The following is a 14,734-nucleotide window of genomic DNA, read 5'->3' on the forward strand; positions in this document are numbered from 1 at the left end:
AGCAGATGCTTGGTAAGTCAGCTGAACGAAGGCAACCTGTGAAGGCTAATCTGAAGCGTCACTACTGCTTCACGTCCATCATCACTCCTCTCTACTTCTCAAACCCACTCATATAGCTGTTAACGTGAACTCCCTCTTCCAATCTCAGTGTTACAGCCTCAATCAAAATTTGCCAGTAGGCTTTAGAACCTCACTTCCTTCAAGTATGCCACAGCATTTAAAAAAGCATATAGGCACGCTATGAACATGTGCAAAACATTGCTTTATCCAGGATTTTACGCAGAAAACTATCCCGTTTCCACATGCACACCAAAAAGCCTTGCTGAAAGACTGTTTACAGCAGAAAGTTTTTCTTTTAGGCAGCAATCAACATGCTTCTTGTGCTACTTGTTCAATCTGCCATATCACTAGTGCAACCACAAGCTGCTGCTTACATTTCCAAAGTTGTGCAAAGGGTCCAAAGTTGTGCAAGAGTCATCACTGCAATCAGACTCCGGTATATTAATAGTTATAACACCTGAACAAGTCTTAGTTTTATTATCAGATTCAAAGTAATGCCAAGAAATCGCAGATATTAAAAATATTTTCAACGAGTTTGACTACTTTATCTGCGAAATACAATGGAATGTTATCTTCAGTGCAAATAACTGTATTTCTTTCTGCTTCGAATGGACATCAGGTCACCTGATAACTGGCAGTTGTGAGCCTGGATTTGATGTATCGAAAAAACCAAAGTGTCCCCAACACACACACACGCCAGCGCACACCAAGAGCGCTGAACGCCTTGCATTACTATCAAAGAACCTCAAGTTTACACGTGGCAGAAGTCGACAGAACTCCTTCATGCTTTAATGACCTCGAAAGGGATTCCCCAGGCGTCAAGTAACGGGATGTGACTTACTCTGACTTGGGAGTTGAGTGATAAAACTACATACCTATGTTACTACTATTATTATTTTTTAGAGGCTTCTGTCTGTCCTCAGCTGGCTGTCCCACGCCAGCAAGCGCTCTGCCCGGGCCTCGGCAGGTGCGCGTGGGTCAGGAAGCCCAAGGTCCTCCTCCCATCACCGTCTGCTCTCCTCGGCCCCGCTTTCCTCTCTCGGGGGCGGCGAAGAGGCCCAAGGCGAGGGGCCCGGGGCAGGGCGTGCGATCCTCAGAGCCAGGCTCTGACGGCCCCGGGCTGGGCCGGCCCTCCTCTCATACACTCCCCAGATCGCGCGTCGAAACGGCGGCCGCGGCCCCCAGCTGCAGGGCCGGGGCCGGGGCGGCGGGCCGGGCCGGCCAGGCAAGGCCGCGGCCGCTCGCAGTGCCCACGTCACCAGCTCCAGCACTGCGGAAATGGAGCGGCGCGGCCGGGGGGGAGGCGCCCGGCGGCGGCAGCTCCCGCGCCGCGGCCAGACGCCGTTTGCCCCCCAGCCCCGGCCCGGAGGCCGCCGACCCCCGCCCGCCGCGCTCCGGGGCTCACCTGTGTCGCCGATGATAATGTACTTGAAAAGATAGGCGTACGCCATGGCCGCGGCCGCTCGGTGCCAGGGCACGCGGCTCCTCCTCCTGCTTCTGCTCCTCCTTCTCCGCGCCCCTCACCCCGGCGCCGCTCAGCCTCGAAACGCCAGGCCCCGCCCGCCGCAGCCGCCGCCGTCGTCGTCAGCCTCCGGGAGTGAGGAGTCGAGAGGAAGCGGGACAAATTGACACCCTCTGAGCCAAGGGAGACAGCGCCCAGCGGAGCCCAGCTGAACAATAACAGCCGCTGCGGCGCCTCCGCCCCGCCTCCGCGCCGACCCGGAAGTTCTGCGGCCGCCGGCGCCGCCGCCGGGGGAAAGGGGAGGAGCCCCGCACGCCGGCAGCGCCACGCCGGCCGGAGCCCCGCCCAGCCAGAGCCCCGCCCCGCCTCGCCTCGCCGGAGACCTCCGTGGTGCCGCGTCGGCCGCTGCCGTCTGCCCCGTCGGCCCAGAGCCAGGCGGGGCCGGGCGCTGGTCTTGCCGGCACCTTTGAGCGGCGGGCGCCGGCGGCCGGGAGACGCTGTGGCAGGGGAGGGGCCTTGCGGCTCCGTCGCCGCGACGCGAGCGGAGCCGCGTCCTTCCGCCCTGCGGTGGGGACGCGGGACACGTGGTGGGAAGGCGGAGGTCGCGTTCGGCGCAGGGCCTGCCCTGGGCTCGTGACAAGGTGTTCGAAAATGATGGAGCCTCTCGGGGCGGGGTTGGAGGGCGAGGCTGTATCTGTGGTGCGGGACGGGGCTTTGACAGGGAAAATGGAAGTGTTTGTAAATTCGAAACCCTAAGTTAGGGAATATGCGGTAAACCATGATATGCACCTGCGGTGGAATACTATGCGGTCTTAAAAAAAAAAGCCTGACTTAACGTTACGCAAAAACAAGGCACAGGACTCAGTGTATAGATATACATTTATGTTATATATATTATATATACAACTATCTTATATATAGTAAGTGATAAATTACATTTGTATGTTTATAAGCTATATTTTATTGTTATATAAATAACTTTTTTATTTTACCATTGTGTAGAAAAATGACAGGAATATACTTAAAGACCCATAGTACGTAGTCAATCTGAAAGGACACACCTGGGACCAGGGGAAGGAAGGGATGGGATTGGAGGGAAGATCTACTTTTCACTGAATTTTTCAAGGGCAGTTTGAAATTTTGCAGTGTTCATGAATAACCTATTGAAAAATGCACTTAAAGGAAAAAAATTAACTTTTTTGTTTATTCAACTAACACTTTAAGTACATACTATATTTCATGCACTGCTAGGCCCTGGAACTAAAGGCAGACACTGTTCTAAAGGAGCACACAGATTTTGGAAGAGGAGATGCAAGACAGAGTTAAAAGTGTCAGGATAGGTTATCTAGAGAAGATGATGTCTGACCCAGAAATATGAAGGAAGAGTTTGTCAAGAGGACAGAAGGTGGGGGAAGGGAACTGAAGTTTAGGCGCAAGAAACAATGTGCAAAGGTCCTGGATCTGTTCAGGGAATATGAAGTTGCATAAGGAAGCTTATTTGCTAACCCATAGCCTCTAATGTTGGCAGTGGAAGGAGAGCCATTGCTAGGGCAGAAGTGACTGGGGTTTAGTGGCTCTGGTTCCTGTTGCCTAATATTTTCCTCTCCCTTTTAGGATCTGTCATTCTACCGAAACCTTCATGCTGGGCTGGCAGTACTTCATTGCTACATGGTTTGAATGGCCTTTCCAAACGTCAACTCACAGGTTTGTGTTTGTTTGTTTGTTTTTACTGTTTGGAGGGGATTTTCAGAGACAGCACACAAAAATTTGATGTGAAAAATTACCAGGAATTGCATAATCTAGTTCACCCATCTTTAGTTTGGGGGTGGAGAAGTCCCTTCTTAGGCCTGCCATGTTCCAAAGGCCATTTTGTCCCTCCCATCTGAGTGCCTTCACTCAAGTCTTTCCTGGTGGTAGACATGTAGAAAGTTCCCTCCTTCCAGGAGAAACTCAATTTCTTACTACTCTCAGCGGTATGCCCTTTACACATAGCCCGAACAGGACAACTCTGTGGGGATGTTCCACGAAAGCCTAGCATCCTTACGATCAGAAGCATTCCCATACTGTTAGAGGAGAACTGTGGGAGAAGTCACTGGTGCCAGGTCATGCACGGGCTTGTTGCCATGTCAGGATGCATGCGGCACTTTACCCAGTGGACACGGAAACTGGGAAGAGAAAGGTCAGAACTGAATGTAAAAAATTATAGAAAAGGATACGTATAGAGCTTTAGAGGCAATGCAGTGTAAAGAGAACTTAGGAAACCTGCTTTTGATCTTGGTCTTACCACAAACTGGTTGGATGATTGTTGCAAATCTTTTGGCCTCCTAGAGCTTTGACACACTCATTGATAAAGCAACGGAGTTAAGTGTTACCTGAAAGGTCTATTCCAAGTCTGAAGTCCTTTAATTTTATGTCTATCCACCTCCAGATCTAAAGCACCTGTAAAGTAGGTGGTAATCTTTCTCTCATGAAAATGTCAGGGCCACAGGAGTCAAGTGTATATGGTTCTTGCACAGAACTGAGAGGTGTTAGTTATTGGTGCGCAGGAATTATAACAATCAGTGGCTTTGAAAAGAGCAAGGACTAGCTTTTCAAGTCCCTTGCTAAGCCTCGGTTTCCTTGTCTGGAAAATGTAGAGAATAACTGCCTCTCAAAGTCAATTTAGGATCAAATGAGATAATATATGTGAAGATATTTTGTAAATTATGAAAAACATATACTTAATGTGTGAAACCCTTAGTGCTGCATAATTTCTAAAAATTACCTCGAAGGAGTTAAGGCCTAATCACTATACAAATTCCTGTTTTAAAGTCAGCTCCTTTCCTGTCTCTATTTTATGTCTCAACGTTTATTTTTTTCTATGTGTAATTCATAATATTTTGTTATATTTTCTCTAAGACTATATGCTGTCTTAAATTCTCTTTGAAACAAGGTGTAAATAAAACCCACACAAACTTCATTTTAAACACTTTACGTAGCCCCCAAAATCCAAAGACATTTTTTCAAGAAAAACTCCTTAGGCAAAAATGACAGAAATAAAACTCTCTTCCCTTAAATTATAGGATACTTCGTGGGATTTTCCATTCTGTTCGATTTTCAGCTATTTCATTCCCTTGGGGACGAATTCTGATAACCTCATCTCTCAGTCTTACATCATATGTGGTCTGAAGGTCATAACTGTGAAATTTAAGGATTGTTTAAGGCTATATTCTCCAAGGTCTCCTTATTCAAGTTTTCCATGACATTTTAAAGTAGAGTATTATATTAGACTTTTGAATTTACTCTTCCCAACCAAACTTTTCATGTGTTTAAATTTTCTCAGGTTTTGATCACTCTCAGACTGTGGGAAGAGAGGTAGTGGGGGAATGGGATGGGAGAACAGTGGCTTGGAATACTGTAATGCATAGGTTCTTACTTTGGTTCCCATGGTTTCCTTAGCCAGCTCTCGAATGCACTCTGGGAGCCCTGTGATCCTCCAGAAATGATATGCACAATGTTGTATGGATTTGCATATATGTAATTTTATGGGAGAGATCCTCGCACGAGTCCATGACCCAGAAATAATTAAGAATCACTGTGAAATGCTTGCTTTAAGCCATTTCTAAACACCATGACAGAATTAATTTTCCTGCATATACTCATAAGCTCAGTACCAGTTCTGGAGGAAGAAAGAACTCCGTTCAACTCCTGAATTTACCCCCTGTCAGATGAGTGATCTTGGATAAATTACTAAACTCTCTAAGCCTTAGATTCCTCATGAGATGACACAAGTGTCTAGCAAAGTGTCAAGCTCTCAGGAGACACTAAGTAAACACTGAAGTCATTTCCCCCTTTCCTTCACCCTCTCCCTGTGTTCCACCTCCAACCTGTCACTAAGAACTGTAGGAGTTAAATGAGCCCAACAAAGACGCCCCATTAAAGGAGATTAGAGTCTCTCTCATGTTAAGTCATGGGTAGTCATTGTAATACATAATGAAATAATTATACAACTCACCATAATGCAGAATCAGTGGGAGCCCTGAGCTTCTTTTCCTGCAACTAGATGGTCCCATCTGGGGTGATGGGAGACAGTGACACCCGAAGTGTGTTGCTTGTGTCCACTCTACTCTGTAACAATCAGCTTAATTGTCACTTGCCACTCACTAATAGGGTTTTGCTATGTCTGCAAGCAATTGATTTACTATGGTCTCTGTGCAGTCAAACCTCTCTGCTAATGATAACCTGTATATGTAGCTGCTCCCCAGCAGAAGCGGAAGGAGAGCCATCTAAGCTGAGCCTTAAAGGGCCTTATCTTTCAGTTATTGCTTTACTAGTCATTCCAGATGTTTCAGCAGCCCTCTCCACTGTACTTTGTTCACCTTATCCACCTCATCTGCCATTTATGTTCTTGTTGGGTAACACACTTAGTATTCCCTTTCTTACTTTTCTACTCATGACTGATTTCTGACCACTTGTCAAAGCCAGAAATGACTGGTTTCTCTCTTCCATTGCATTCTTTTTTCTTTTTTTAAACACCTTTATTGGAGTATAATTGCTTTATATTTCCATTCCATTCTGCTCATCCTTCAGAAGTTTACCTGAAGGGTCAAAATGGAATGATTGCAAATTCACATCCTGAGTCAATGTGTGTGTAGGTGAGTGAAGAAACTTTCTTTCATATGTAGGTTAGTTTTGTTATTGATGGACTTACTATTCATAACAAAGGGGCCTACATAAGTGCACAAATGAGAGAAACAGTGAATATTGGTATAATAATAAGCTCATTTTATAAAATCGTGGATTAAAAAAATATAGCTACATAATGATTAATAACAAATTTAAAAATGAGTTAAAAACCAAAATAGTGTTCTTAAACTACCTACTTTTCTCAGTCCTTAACAGTTGCCTAGTGCTTTCCACAGAGAGAGTGGTCTGGGGAATGGCCCAATATTGGATTCCAGGAGGCCTGAATTACAGTCTTTCTTGCCACCAACAAGCTGACCTTGAGAATTTTTGTCATATACTCAATAGAGATGATAATTCCAGTTGCTAATAGAATCACTGGGAGGTAGATATGAGAGCACTCTGAAAAGTACATTATTACTAGGAGAGAGTGTATATACCAAATTGCAGGTGAATGATTTTCTTGAATGTATCTAGGTATATTAGAAGACTGACCCCCATAGAACTGTATAACGTCGGTAATATTTTACTATCTGCATTGTTGGGTTTTTGTCAGCAAAGACTGGACCATGCAATCTTCACACCCTCTGGTTTGAACACATATTCATCCATTTATCCTGAATGTGTTCCGTGTCTCGTGTTCATTGGTAGGTGTCCTTATTTTGGAAAAGTCAGGATCAGAATGAGAATGAGGATACCTGAGGAGTATACCTCATATTTTGCTGAAAAGAAACCATTTACTACTCCCATGAGTGTTTCAGTTTATTTTAATCTTTACCCGTAAAGGTCTTTAAATTTTGATAAAGGGAAATCCATTTTCTCTCCAATTGTGAGGACATGATAAGCTAGCTCTGTCCCAGTGGGAGGTGCGGACACTGAAAACCTTCTGTCACTGATGTCTTTTGTGTGAGATGGGTGCCAGGAATTACGAGATCACATTTCAACCTTCTTCCAGCTCCTCTCCCTCCTATATAATCTTTATCTCTGCTTCTAACAGTCTCATTATCAGAATTTTCAACATATGGAGTGAGAGAGAAGAAAATGACTATCAAAGAATCACATTTTCACTTCTAATACGGAGAAAATAGGAGTCTATTTTTCCAAACTTTTTTATTTTAAAGAAGTTAGTTAAAAAATAAATCTGTTCTTCGGACATTGAGGTTACATCCAAAGGCTCCCATTTAAAATTCTGCAAGGCTAATTTATATTTGTCCAAGAATCATTGCTGTACTTCTACCGCTCTTTTAAATTTCTCAATGTAAGTAATCTGGGGATCAATTCCCAGCAATTCCTTCAAATGAAACATTGCGAAAAAGTACAGTATAACTTACAACAGCAGTAAACATTTATTCTCACACAATTTTTATGCATCAGAAATCTAGGAGCAGCTTAGCTGGGTGGCTCTGGCTTGGAGGTCTCTTCATGGCGTTGCAGTTAATCTTTCAGCCAGGGCTGCAGTCTGTAGTCATCTGAAGGCTGGATTGGGGCTGGATGATTTATTCCCAAGGTGGCTTATGGCTGAGGCCTTAGTTCTTTACCACATGGACCTCCCAGAGGACTGCTTAGTATCTTCATGACATGGAAGCTGGTTTCTCCCAGTGTGAGAGATACGAGAGAGTGAGCATAAGGCCAAAACCTCAGTGTCTTTTGTGACCTAACCTTGGAAGTCACATCCCACCACTCCTGCTGTATCCTTCTGGTCCCATGGACCCACTGTGATAAAACATAGGAAGGGACTGCACAAGGACATTAATAACCAGAGGTGAGGATCACTGCCATCCTAGAAGCTGGCTACCACAACCTACAGAGATCAAGTGAAAACAAGGATCTAATAAATGTCTAACCATCTGAAATCAGATACATTTTGGGTCAAATCAGTTTCATTTAACCTGTCTACAATAAAATTTTACTATAAACAGATTAGTCTATAAAGAAGTTTATTGTGGTTTTGGTTTTGTGCACGTCTAAAAGTACTTTTGAAAAAAAAAGACCTGAAAAAGAATCATTTTACAGTTGCAAAAGGAAGAGAAAACATATTTTTCAGGTTTTAAAAATTACATTTCAAAGCAATTTTTTGAGGATCGAATACAATGACAACGATCTCCTAAAAAGGATTTTTAAAAAGGAATTGCTGTTTGCTTTCATCTCAAGTCCTTAAGGATTCATGTGGTTCAACAGAGTTAACAATTTATTTCTACTTTTTCATTAACTTATTTGAATAATTTTATGGGAATCAATATTCTCCTACCTGCACATATTTCCTACCTGCAGTGTTATATCCAAATATTATAGCAGTTGGTCATGCGTTTTATGTCTCAGGTTTAAAAAAATCTATATTACAACATGGATGGACCTAGAGATTGTCATACTGAGTGAAGTAAGTCAGACAGAGAAAAACATATCATACGACATCGCTTATATGTGGAATCTAAAAAAAATGCTACAAATGAACCTATTTACAAAACAGAAATTGAGTCACAGATGTAGAAAACAAACTATGGTTACCAAGGGGGAAAGGGGTGGGGGGATAAATTGGGAGATTGGGATTGACATATACACACTACTATATATAAAAGAGAACCGATAAGAACCTACTGTATAGCACAGGGAATTCTATTCAGTGCTCTGTAATGACATATGGGAATGGAGTCTAGAAGAGAGTGGATATGTGTATATGTATGGCTGATTCACTTTGCTGTACCGCAGAAACTAACAACATTGCAAATCAACTATACTCCAATAAAAAATTAATTTTAAAAATCTACATTAAATGGAGGTAGGGGAAACACTGCCTTTAAAAGGTTTAAGGTACAAACAAGTAGAGTTTGACTACCATCTTATTCCTTAAATGTAGTGTTTTCTTGTACTGTAATATTTATTAGAAGAACTGCAGGCTTATGTCACTTTGGGGTCTTATCTTGAAGTTTTCCTTACTAGACTTAACGGAGAAGATTTTTTATTCTTAGTAAATGGATAATTTTCTTCACACTGTATTTGATACAAATTATAATACAAAAGCGTCTGTTGGAAAGAGCAGATTATTCATCATTGATATGCTCTAATTTTTGTTAATTTTTCCTTTAGAAAAATCAATTATAGACAAATACCTCTTTAGAACTAGATCCCACTTTCTCTCTTTGAATCAACTGAGTGCATTTCTGGAAGGTTCTCGTTTCACTTCACTCCAAAAAACACTAAATCCAAATGGCAAAAGTGAGATTGTCTTCATCTGAACCCTGAGATAAGCTATTTTGCTTATTTATAAAAGAACAGACTGAGGCTTTTGAATCACTAATTGAAACAAAAACTGAATTATTTACATTCTCTTTCTTGGAAACAAGCAGAGATGAGGAAGTGAGTATACAGATCTCCCTTGACTTACTGTAGGGTTACATCCAGATAAACCCATCATAAGTTGAAACTATCTGTTAAGTTGAAAACGCATTTAATACACCTACTGAACCTAGCTTAGCCTGTATACCTTAAACGTGCTCAGAACAGTTACATTAGCCTACAGTTGGGCAGAATCCTCTAACACCAGGCTTATTTTATAATGGTGTTGAATATATCATGTAATTTCTTGAATACTCTACTGAAAGTGAAAAACAGAATGGTCGTCTAAGTGCAGAATGGTTGTGAGTGTACCATTGTTTACCCCCATGATCGCGTGGCTCCCTGGTGACTGCGGCTCACTGTGCTGCCCAGCATCTCGAGAGACAGTATTGTACAGCATGTCACTAGCCCGGGAAAGAGCAAAATTCAACATTCAAAGTACATGTTCTACTGAATGTGTACCCCTTTTGTAAAATCAAAAAATCGTTAAGTCAAACCATGGTAAGTCAGGGACTCTCTGTATAGTATGTTTGACTATAAGCGACCCAGGATACAGGAAATGGAGGGTGGACTCAGTATACAGGCCTCCCACCATTAACATGAATTCACTTAAGAAAAATTTGAAGTCATGAAACAACTACTCGGTGATTAATTTAATGTAGCTGTATAAGAAAGAATTGAGACATGCTGTTCATATGTCAGGTACTATGCCAGCTGCTAAGGATATATATATATAGAGAGAGAAGCTAAGGAACCTTAAGCTCAGGGTCGCTCACTTGCATGACCCCTTCCAAGGCAAATGTGTTCACGTGGTCAATTTTTTTTTTTTGGTAAAATTTGCAAAAGTAAGATATTTAAACTTTAATTTGTGAATTCTGTTCTTTCTCTCCACTGACACTTCCCCCTTGTGTTGGGAAGTGCTGGAGTGTCTACAGGGTTTTTTGTTTTGTTTTTGGTAATGGTTAAGGAAGGGTTGAGAGTTGAGTGAGGAAGACATTTAGCTCCCTAGGGTATATTTATTCAGTCTCTCATGTGTAGCTGAATCATTCCAAGTTGTCCAGCATAGAAAAGGCTTCCAGGGGACTTCCCTGGTGGCACAGTGGTTAAGACTCCACGCTCCCAATGCAGGGGGCCTGGGTTCGATCTCTGGTCAGGGAACTAGATCCCACACGCATGCTGCAACTAAGCGTTCACATGCCATAACTAAGGAGCCCGCCTGCCACAACTAAGACCTGGCGCAAACAAACAAAACAACAACAAAAACACATGGTATTCTTTAAAAAAAAAGAGGCTTCCAGGAATACTGTAATCCCTACTGTGCTGACTCATCGTATGGTGTAGAGATCATATCTCAATATAAGCATGTCCTACTAGATTCGTTTTCTATTGCTGAGTAACAAAATACCACAAACTTACCGGCGAAAAACAATACCCATTTATTAGCTCGCAGTTCTGTAGGGCAGAAGTCTGGGCCTGGTGTAGATGGGTTCTCTTCTCAGGATCTCAGAAGGCTAAAATCAGGGTGTCCACTTAGCTGCATTCTCACCTGGAGCTTGGGGTCCTTTTGCAAGCCCATGTGATGTGGCAGAATTCAGCCTCCTGCAGTTGTAGGACTGAGGTCCCTATTTCTTTTCTGGCTATTAACCAGGAGCTGCTATCAGCAACTAGAGGCTCCTGCATTCCTTGCTACATGGCTTACTCCATCTTCAAAGCCAACAACAGAGACTCTCCCTCATTTTTAATCCCTCCTGCTTTGAATCTCTTTGTTAAGAAGGGCCCCGTCACTTTTAAAGACTCAAGTGATTAGGTCTGGCCCATCCAGGACCATCTCCCTATCTTTTTTTTTTTTTTTTTTCCCTATCTTGAAGTCAATTGTTTTGGGACATTAATTGAATCTGCAGAATCATTTCACAGCAGCATCTAAGTTAGTATTTGGTTGAACAACTGGAAGAAAGTGTGTGTACATGGGGGAGTGGAGATCTTGGGGACCATCTTAGACTTCTGCCTGTAAGCAATGGACATATATATATAGTTTAGTAGAAGATATACCTATTATAAAGCTTTCCAACTCAGAATAGATACCTTCAAAGACTCAGAAGAAAAATTCAAACATAAATAAATGAAAATTTATTCTAACTTGACACAGCTCTAGAGAACCATTTTAACTGCAATGTTTCTAGTAAAACTAATAAGAAATTACAGGCTCCTAATTTATTTATTAAAAACCTAGAGATTTTTATTTATTGAAAACGAAGGGTTCATAAAACAATAATAGAAGATGCAATAAAAGCAATAAAGATGAATGATAAAATTAATAAAAATCATCCTGTCATAGAGAACTAAACTGTAACAAAAGTCTTTACAGGACACAGCAAAAGCCATAGTTTGTTACAAAAAAGAAATGAATTGTGAAAAGAAGTAACAGGTAGGCTTAGTGACTGTCTTGGACTCTGGACAGAGGAGGGGGCCCTTCCCTGATCCCCGCACTTGAGAGCACCTTGCTCATCATAAATACTGAAGAACAGGGAGAGTTAGCTTGCTTTATGACCTCATGGAACAGGTTTCTGAAAGTTTGGCACCCAGAAGAAGACTGGAAATTATAAGAGGGGGACAGGCAAGGAGGCCTGGTCCCGAGGCCAGAGGAGACCGAGGCAGGAGACAGCATGTGGGGTCAGGAGGGACTCAGCACCCCAGCCCTTGGAGACCAGCAACCGAGGAGCTGCTTCAAGCTGGTCCCTCCACACCACCCAGGTGGGTGTCAGGGTCCCTAGGCGCTTGCTTTTTCCTCTCTTCTGCTCTGCTGGTATAGTTTTGAGAGGTCAACTTCCAGAAGGGATGGGATTTTTTGCAAGGCAAGAGGGAGGGTATATGCCCACCCTGATTTCCTGAGGCTCTTGACCGTGTCCCTCCCCTCTGGCTTCCTGAGGGGTCCAGGCAGCAGCCAAGCTTCCAGGGTCCAGCCAGTCACAGCTAGCTGATGTAGTATATATGGAAGGACTGAGAAAGAGAACAAACAAGCATGATTCCTAGATATTTTGCCAAATGAACAGGGTAACACATTAATTGCAGGAGAAGAACAGGTAGGTGGGAAAGAGGGGAGAGAATCAAAGATTCTGTTTTGGACACGTTGAACTGAGATGCCAACAGTCATTCAAGTGGAGGGATCAAATGAGCAATTGGACATTTGGGTCTGGGGCTTGGGGGAGTGGTCTGAGCTCCAGATAGAAATACCATGCAGCTGGTACGGTTGTTGGGACCAAATGTTTTTTCAAGTGTCTGATAGACACTTGTGGTTCTTCTATTGTGTGTTATCTGTTTGCATGCTCTACCTGTGTATCTATTAAAGTCTCTGACAATCATTGTTAAAATTCACATACGTTTAATACAATTGAAAATGTGTAACAAACCTCCCAAATCATTTAATCTTCACAACAAATGTGATAGTTTTAAAATTAATTTGTGTTTTTATTTTTTGCATTTTACCCTGAGGGTTTTCTTTTTAATTGACTTACAGTGTTGTGTTAGTTTCAGGTGTACAGCAAAGTGATTCAGTTCTTTCCCCTTATAGTTTATTACAAAATATGAGTGTAGTTCCCTGTGCTATACAGTAGGTCTTCGTTGGTTTTCAGTTTTTTATATGGTAGTGTGTATATGTTAATCCCACTGATAGTTTTTTAATTTAAAATACTTAAAGAAAAAGAATAATAATCAGAAATGGAAAAAAATGTGAGGAAGTGAAAATTCTTTTGTAAAACTTGAAAGGGCAAATTGAATTAATTTTCAAAAAGGTAGTGAAAGGATTATCATAATCCTTTAATATATGCAAACACTTGCACCTAAATTTCCAAATTCTGATAATATAGCTAAAGGAAATAAAAATAAATATACAGAGAAAAAGTCTTTATTTGATAGAAAAAGAGACTGAAGCTTAAAGAGTTTAAATAATTTCTCATGTCATGACAGCTAGTAAGTGGCAGTGCTGGAAGCTGGAAATATGGGTCCAATGAGAGCTTTGACCTCCACATACAAATTTAGAAGTCATCAGCATGTAACATGTAAGAAAAATGTATTTGTCCTCCACAAGGAAGTGATGAATGCTTTATGTTCATGAAGAAGGGTTAGATTGAGTCTCCCAAGGGAACTAACAGGTTGGTATATATAGTAAATGAAGCTTAGAAACCTGATTTCTCTACACATCAAAAGTGAATCCATCTCTCAGAAATGGACTCACATTAACCTAGTTTACAAGTCTGATTTTTAAAAGTAGAATGTCAAATTGCAATAAGAAATCACTATCTCAGAGACAGAAATATGTGAAATGCATTCCACTAGCTTTTTCTTTTCCTTATAAAGAGTAAAGTGCATGGAAATATTTAATGACTTTAAGCGGAGGGAACACAAAACATCCAGCTCACATTTGGGATGGTCTTTCCTGGGGGTAAAACCTATGCCTCCTAGTGCATTTCGTCCCCTCATTCATTTCATCACTTCGACCACACCCTGTCGTCTCACTCTGACCTGCAAGCCATATCTTTTTGGCCTCCGAAAGCATTTGTAACCCTGGCCCAATAGCCTTAACCAACTACCAAATATTTTGATGAGTCAGAAACTCCCCTGAGTAATATTTCAATAGAGAATACCAATTTTTATCTCCAAAATTTTCCTTTTTCCAGCCTCTAAGACTGACCAATCCTCCTTCTGATGGACTTACCCAATTCAATCAAATTACCATCAAGTTCTGGCCCTGGGATTCAACCTGCATCTTTAGGTTGCTTCTGGTGAACTTCATTTTGCAGTATATTAAGCCCCCTGTCTCATTAATTACCTACCATGTGACCTAATGAAGACATTGATTCCATCTGAAATTCAGTTTCTTAATCTGTAGAATGGGGAAAATAATATCAAAATCATAGCATGACCGTGCAACGCAGAGGGTGTGTGAAGCTCTCAGTGTGTTATCTGTCATTTTCACTACCTGACTGTCATCATTACATGTTGAATGTTAGCCTGAACTCTCAGGGCACAAACTTACTTCCAAGTTCTTAGGAGAACCCTTGCTGTAAAATCTAATGACTATAATCTCAGTCACACGTGGTTCTGATGCTAAGAAAAAATGGGACAGTAGGCCCTGTAACATGAGCTTCAAAATTGAACTGAGGAGCAGTAATCTGAGAGATTTTTAAAAAATTCGGCAGGAAACGTGGTGTTTTCTTTCAG

At 41.9% G+C, this 14,734-nt stretch overlaps 2 protein-coding genes across 7 annotated transcripts in view; one reads left to right on the forward strand and one right to left on the reverse strand.

The window, feature by feature from the left end:
• The window catches only part of RAB2A (RAB2A, member RAS oncogene family), a 76,142-nt gene extending 73,827 nt beyond the window's left edge, over positions 1–2,315 (reverse strand). For 3 of the 6 annotated variants that reach the window (XR_016388558.1, XR_016388557.1, XM_089899124.1), the window contains exon 1: positions 1,466–2,315. Coding sequence is in view for 4 of the 6 variants with exons in the window: in XM_089899124.1 (XP_089755250.1) it covers positions 1,466–2,302 (837 nt within the window). In the remaining 2 variants the exon portion in view is untranslated. The remainder of the gene's footprint in view (positions 1–1,465) is intronic. The other 3 variants (XM_089899126.1, XM_089899125.1, XM_022595345.3) reach the window with 3 other exon arrangements.
• CA8 (carbonic anhydrase 8 (inactive)) overlaps positions 1,774–14,734 on the forward strand; it is a 266,760-nt gene continuing 253,799 nt past the window's right edge. The window contains exons 1-2 of the mRNA XM_089899127.1: positions 1,774–2,163; positions 3,137–3,226. The gene's annotated coding sequence lies outside the window, so the exon portion shown is untranslated. The remainder of the gene's footprint in view (positions 2,164–3,136; positions 3,227–14,734) is intronic.

Source organism: Delphinapterus leucas, chromosome 17 (assembly GCF_059928025.1).
Source record: "Delphinapterus leucas isolate spDelLeu-1000000601 "Yukka" chromosome 17, BTC_Dleu_Yukka2, whole genome shotgun sequence".
NCBI lineage: Eukaryota > Metazoa > Chordata > Mammalia > Artiodactyla > Monodontidae > Delphinapterus > Delphinapterus leucas.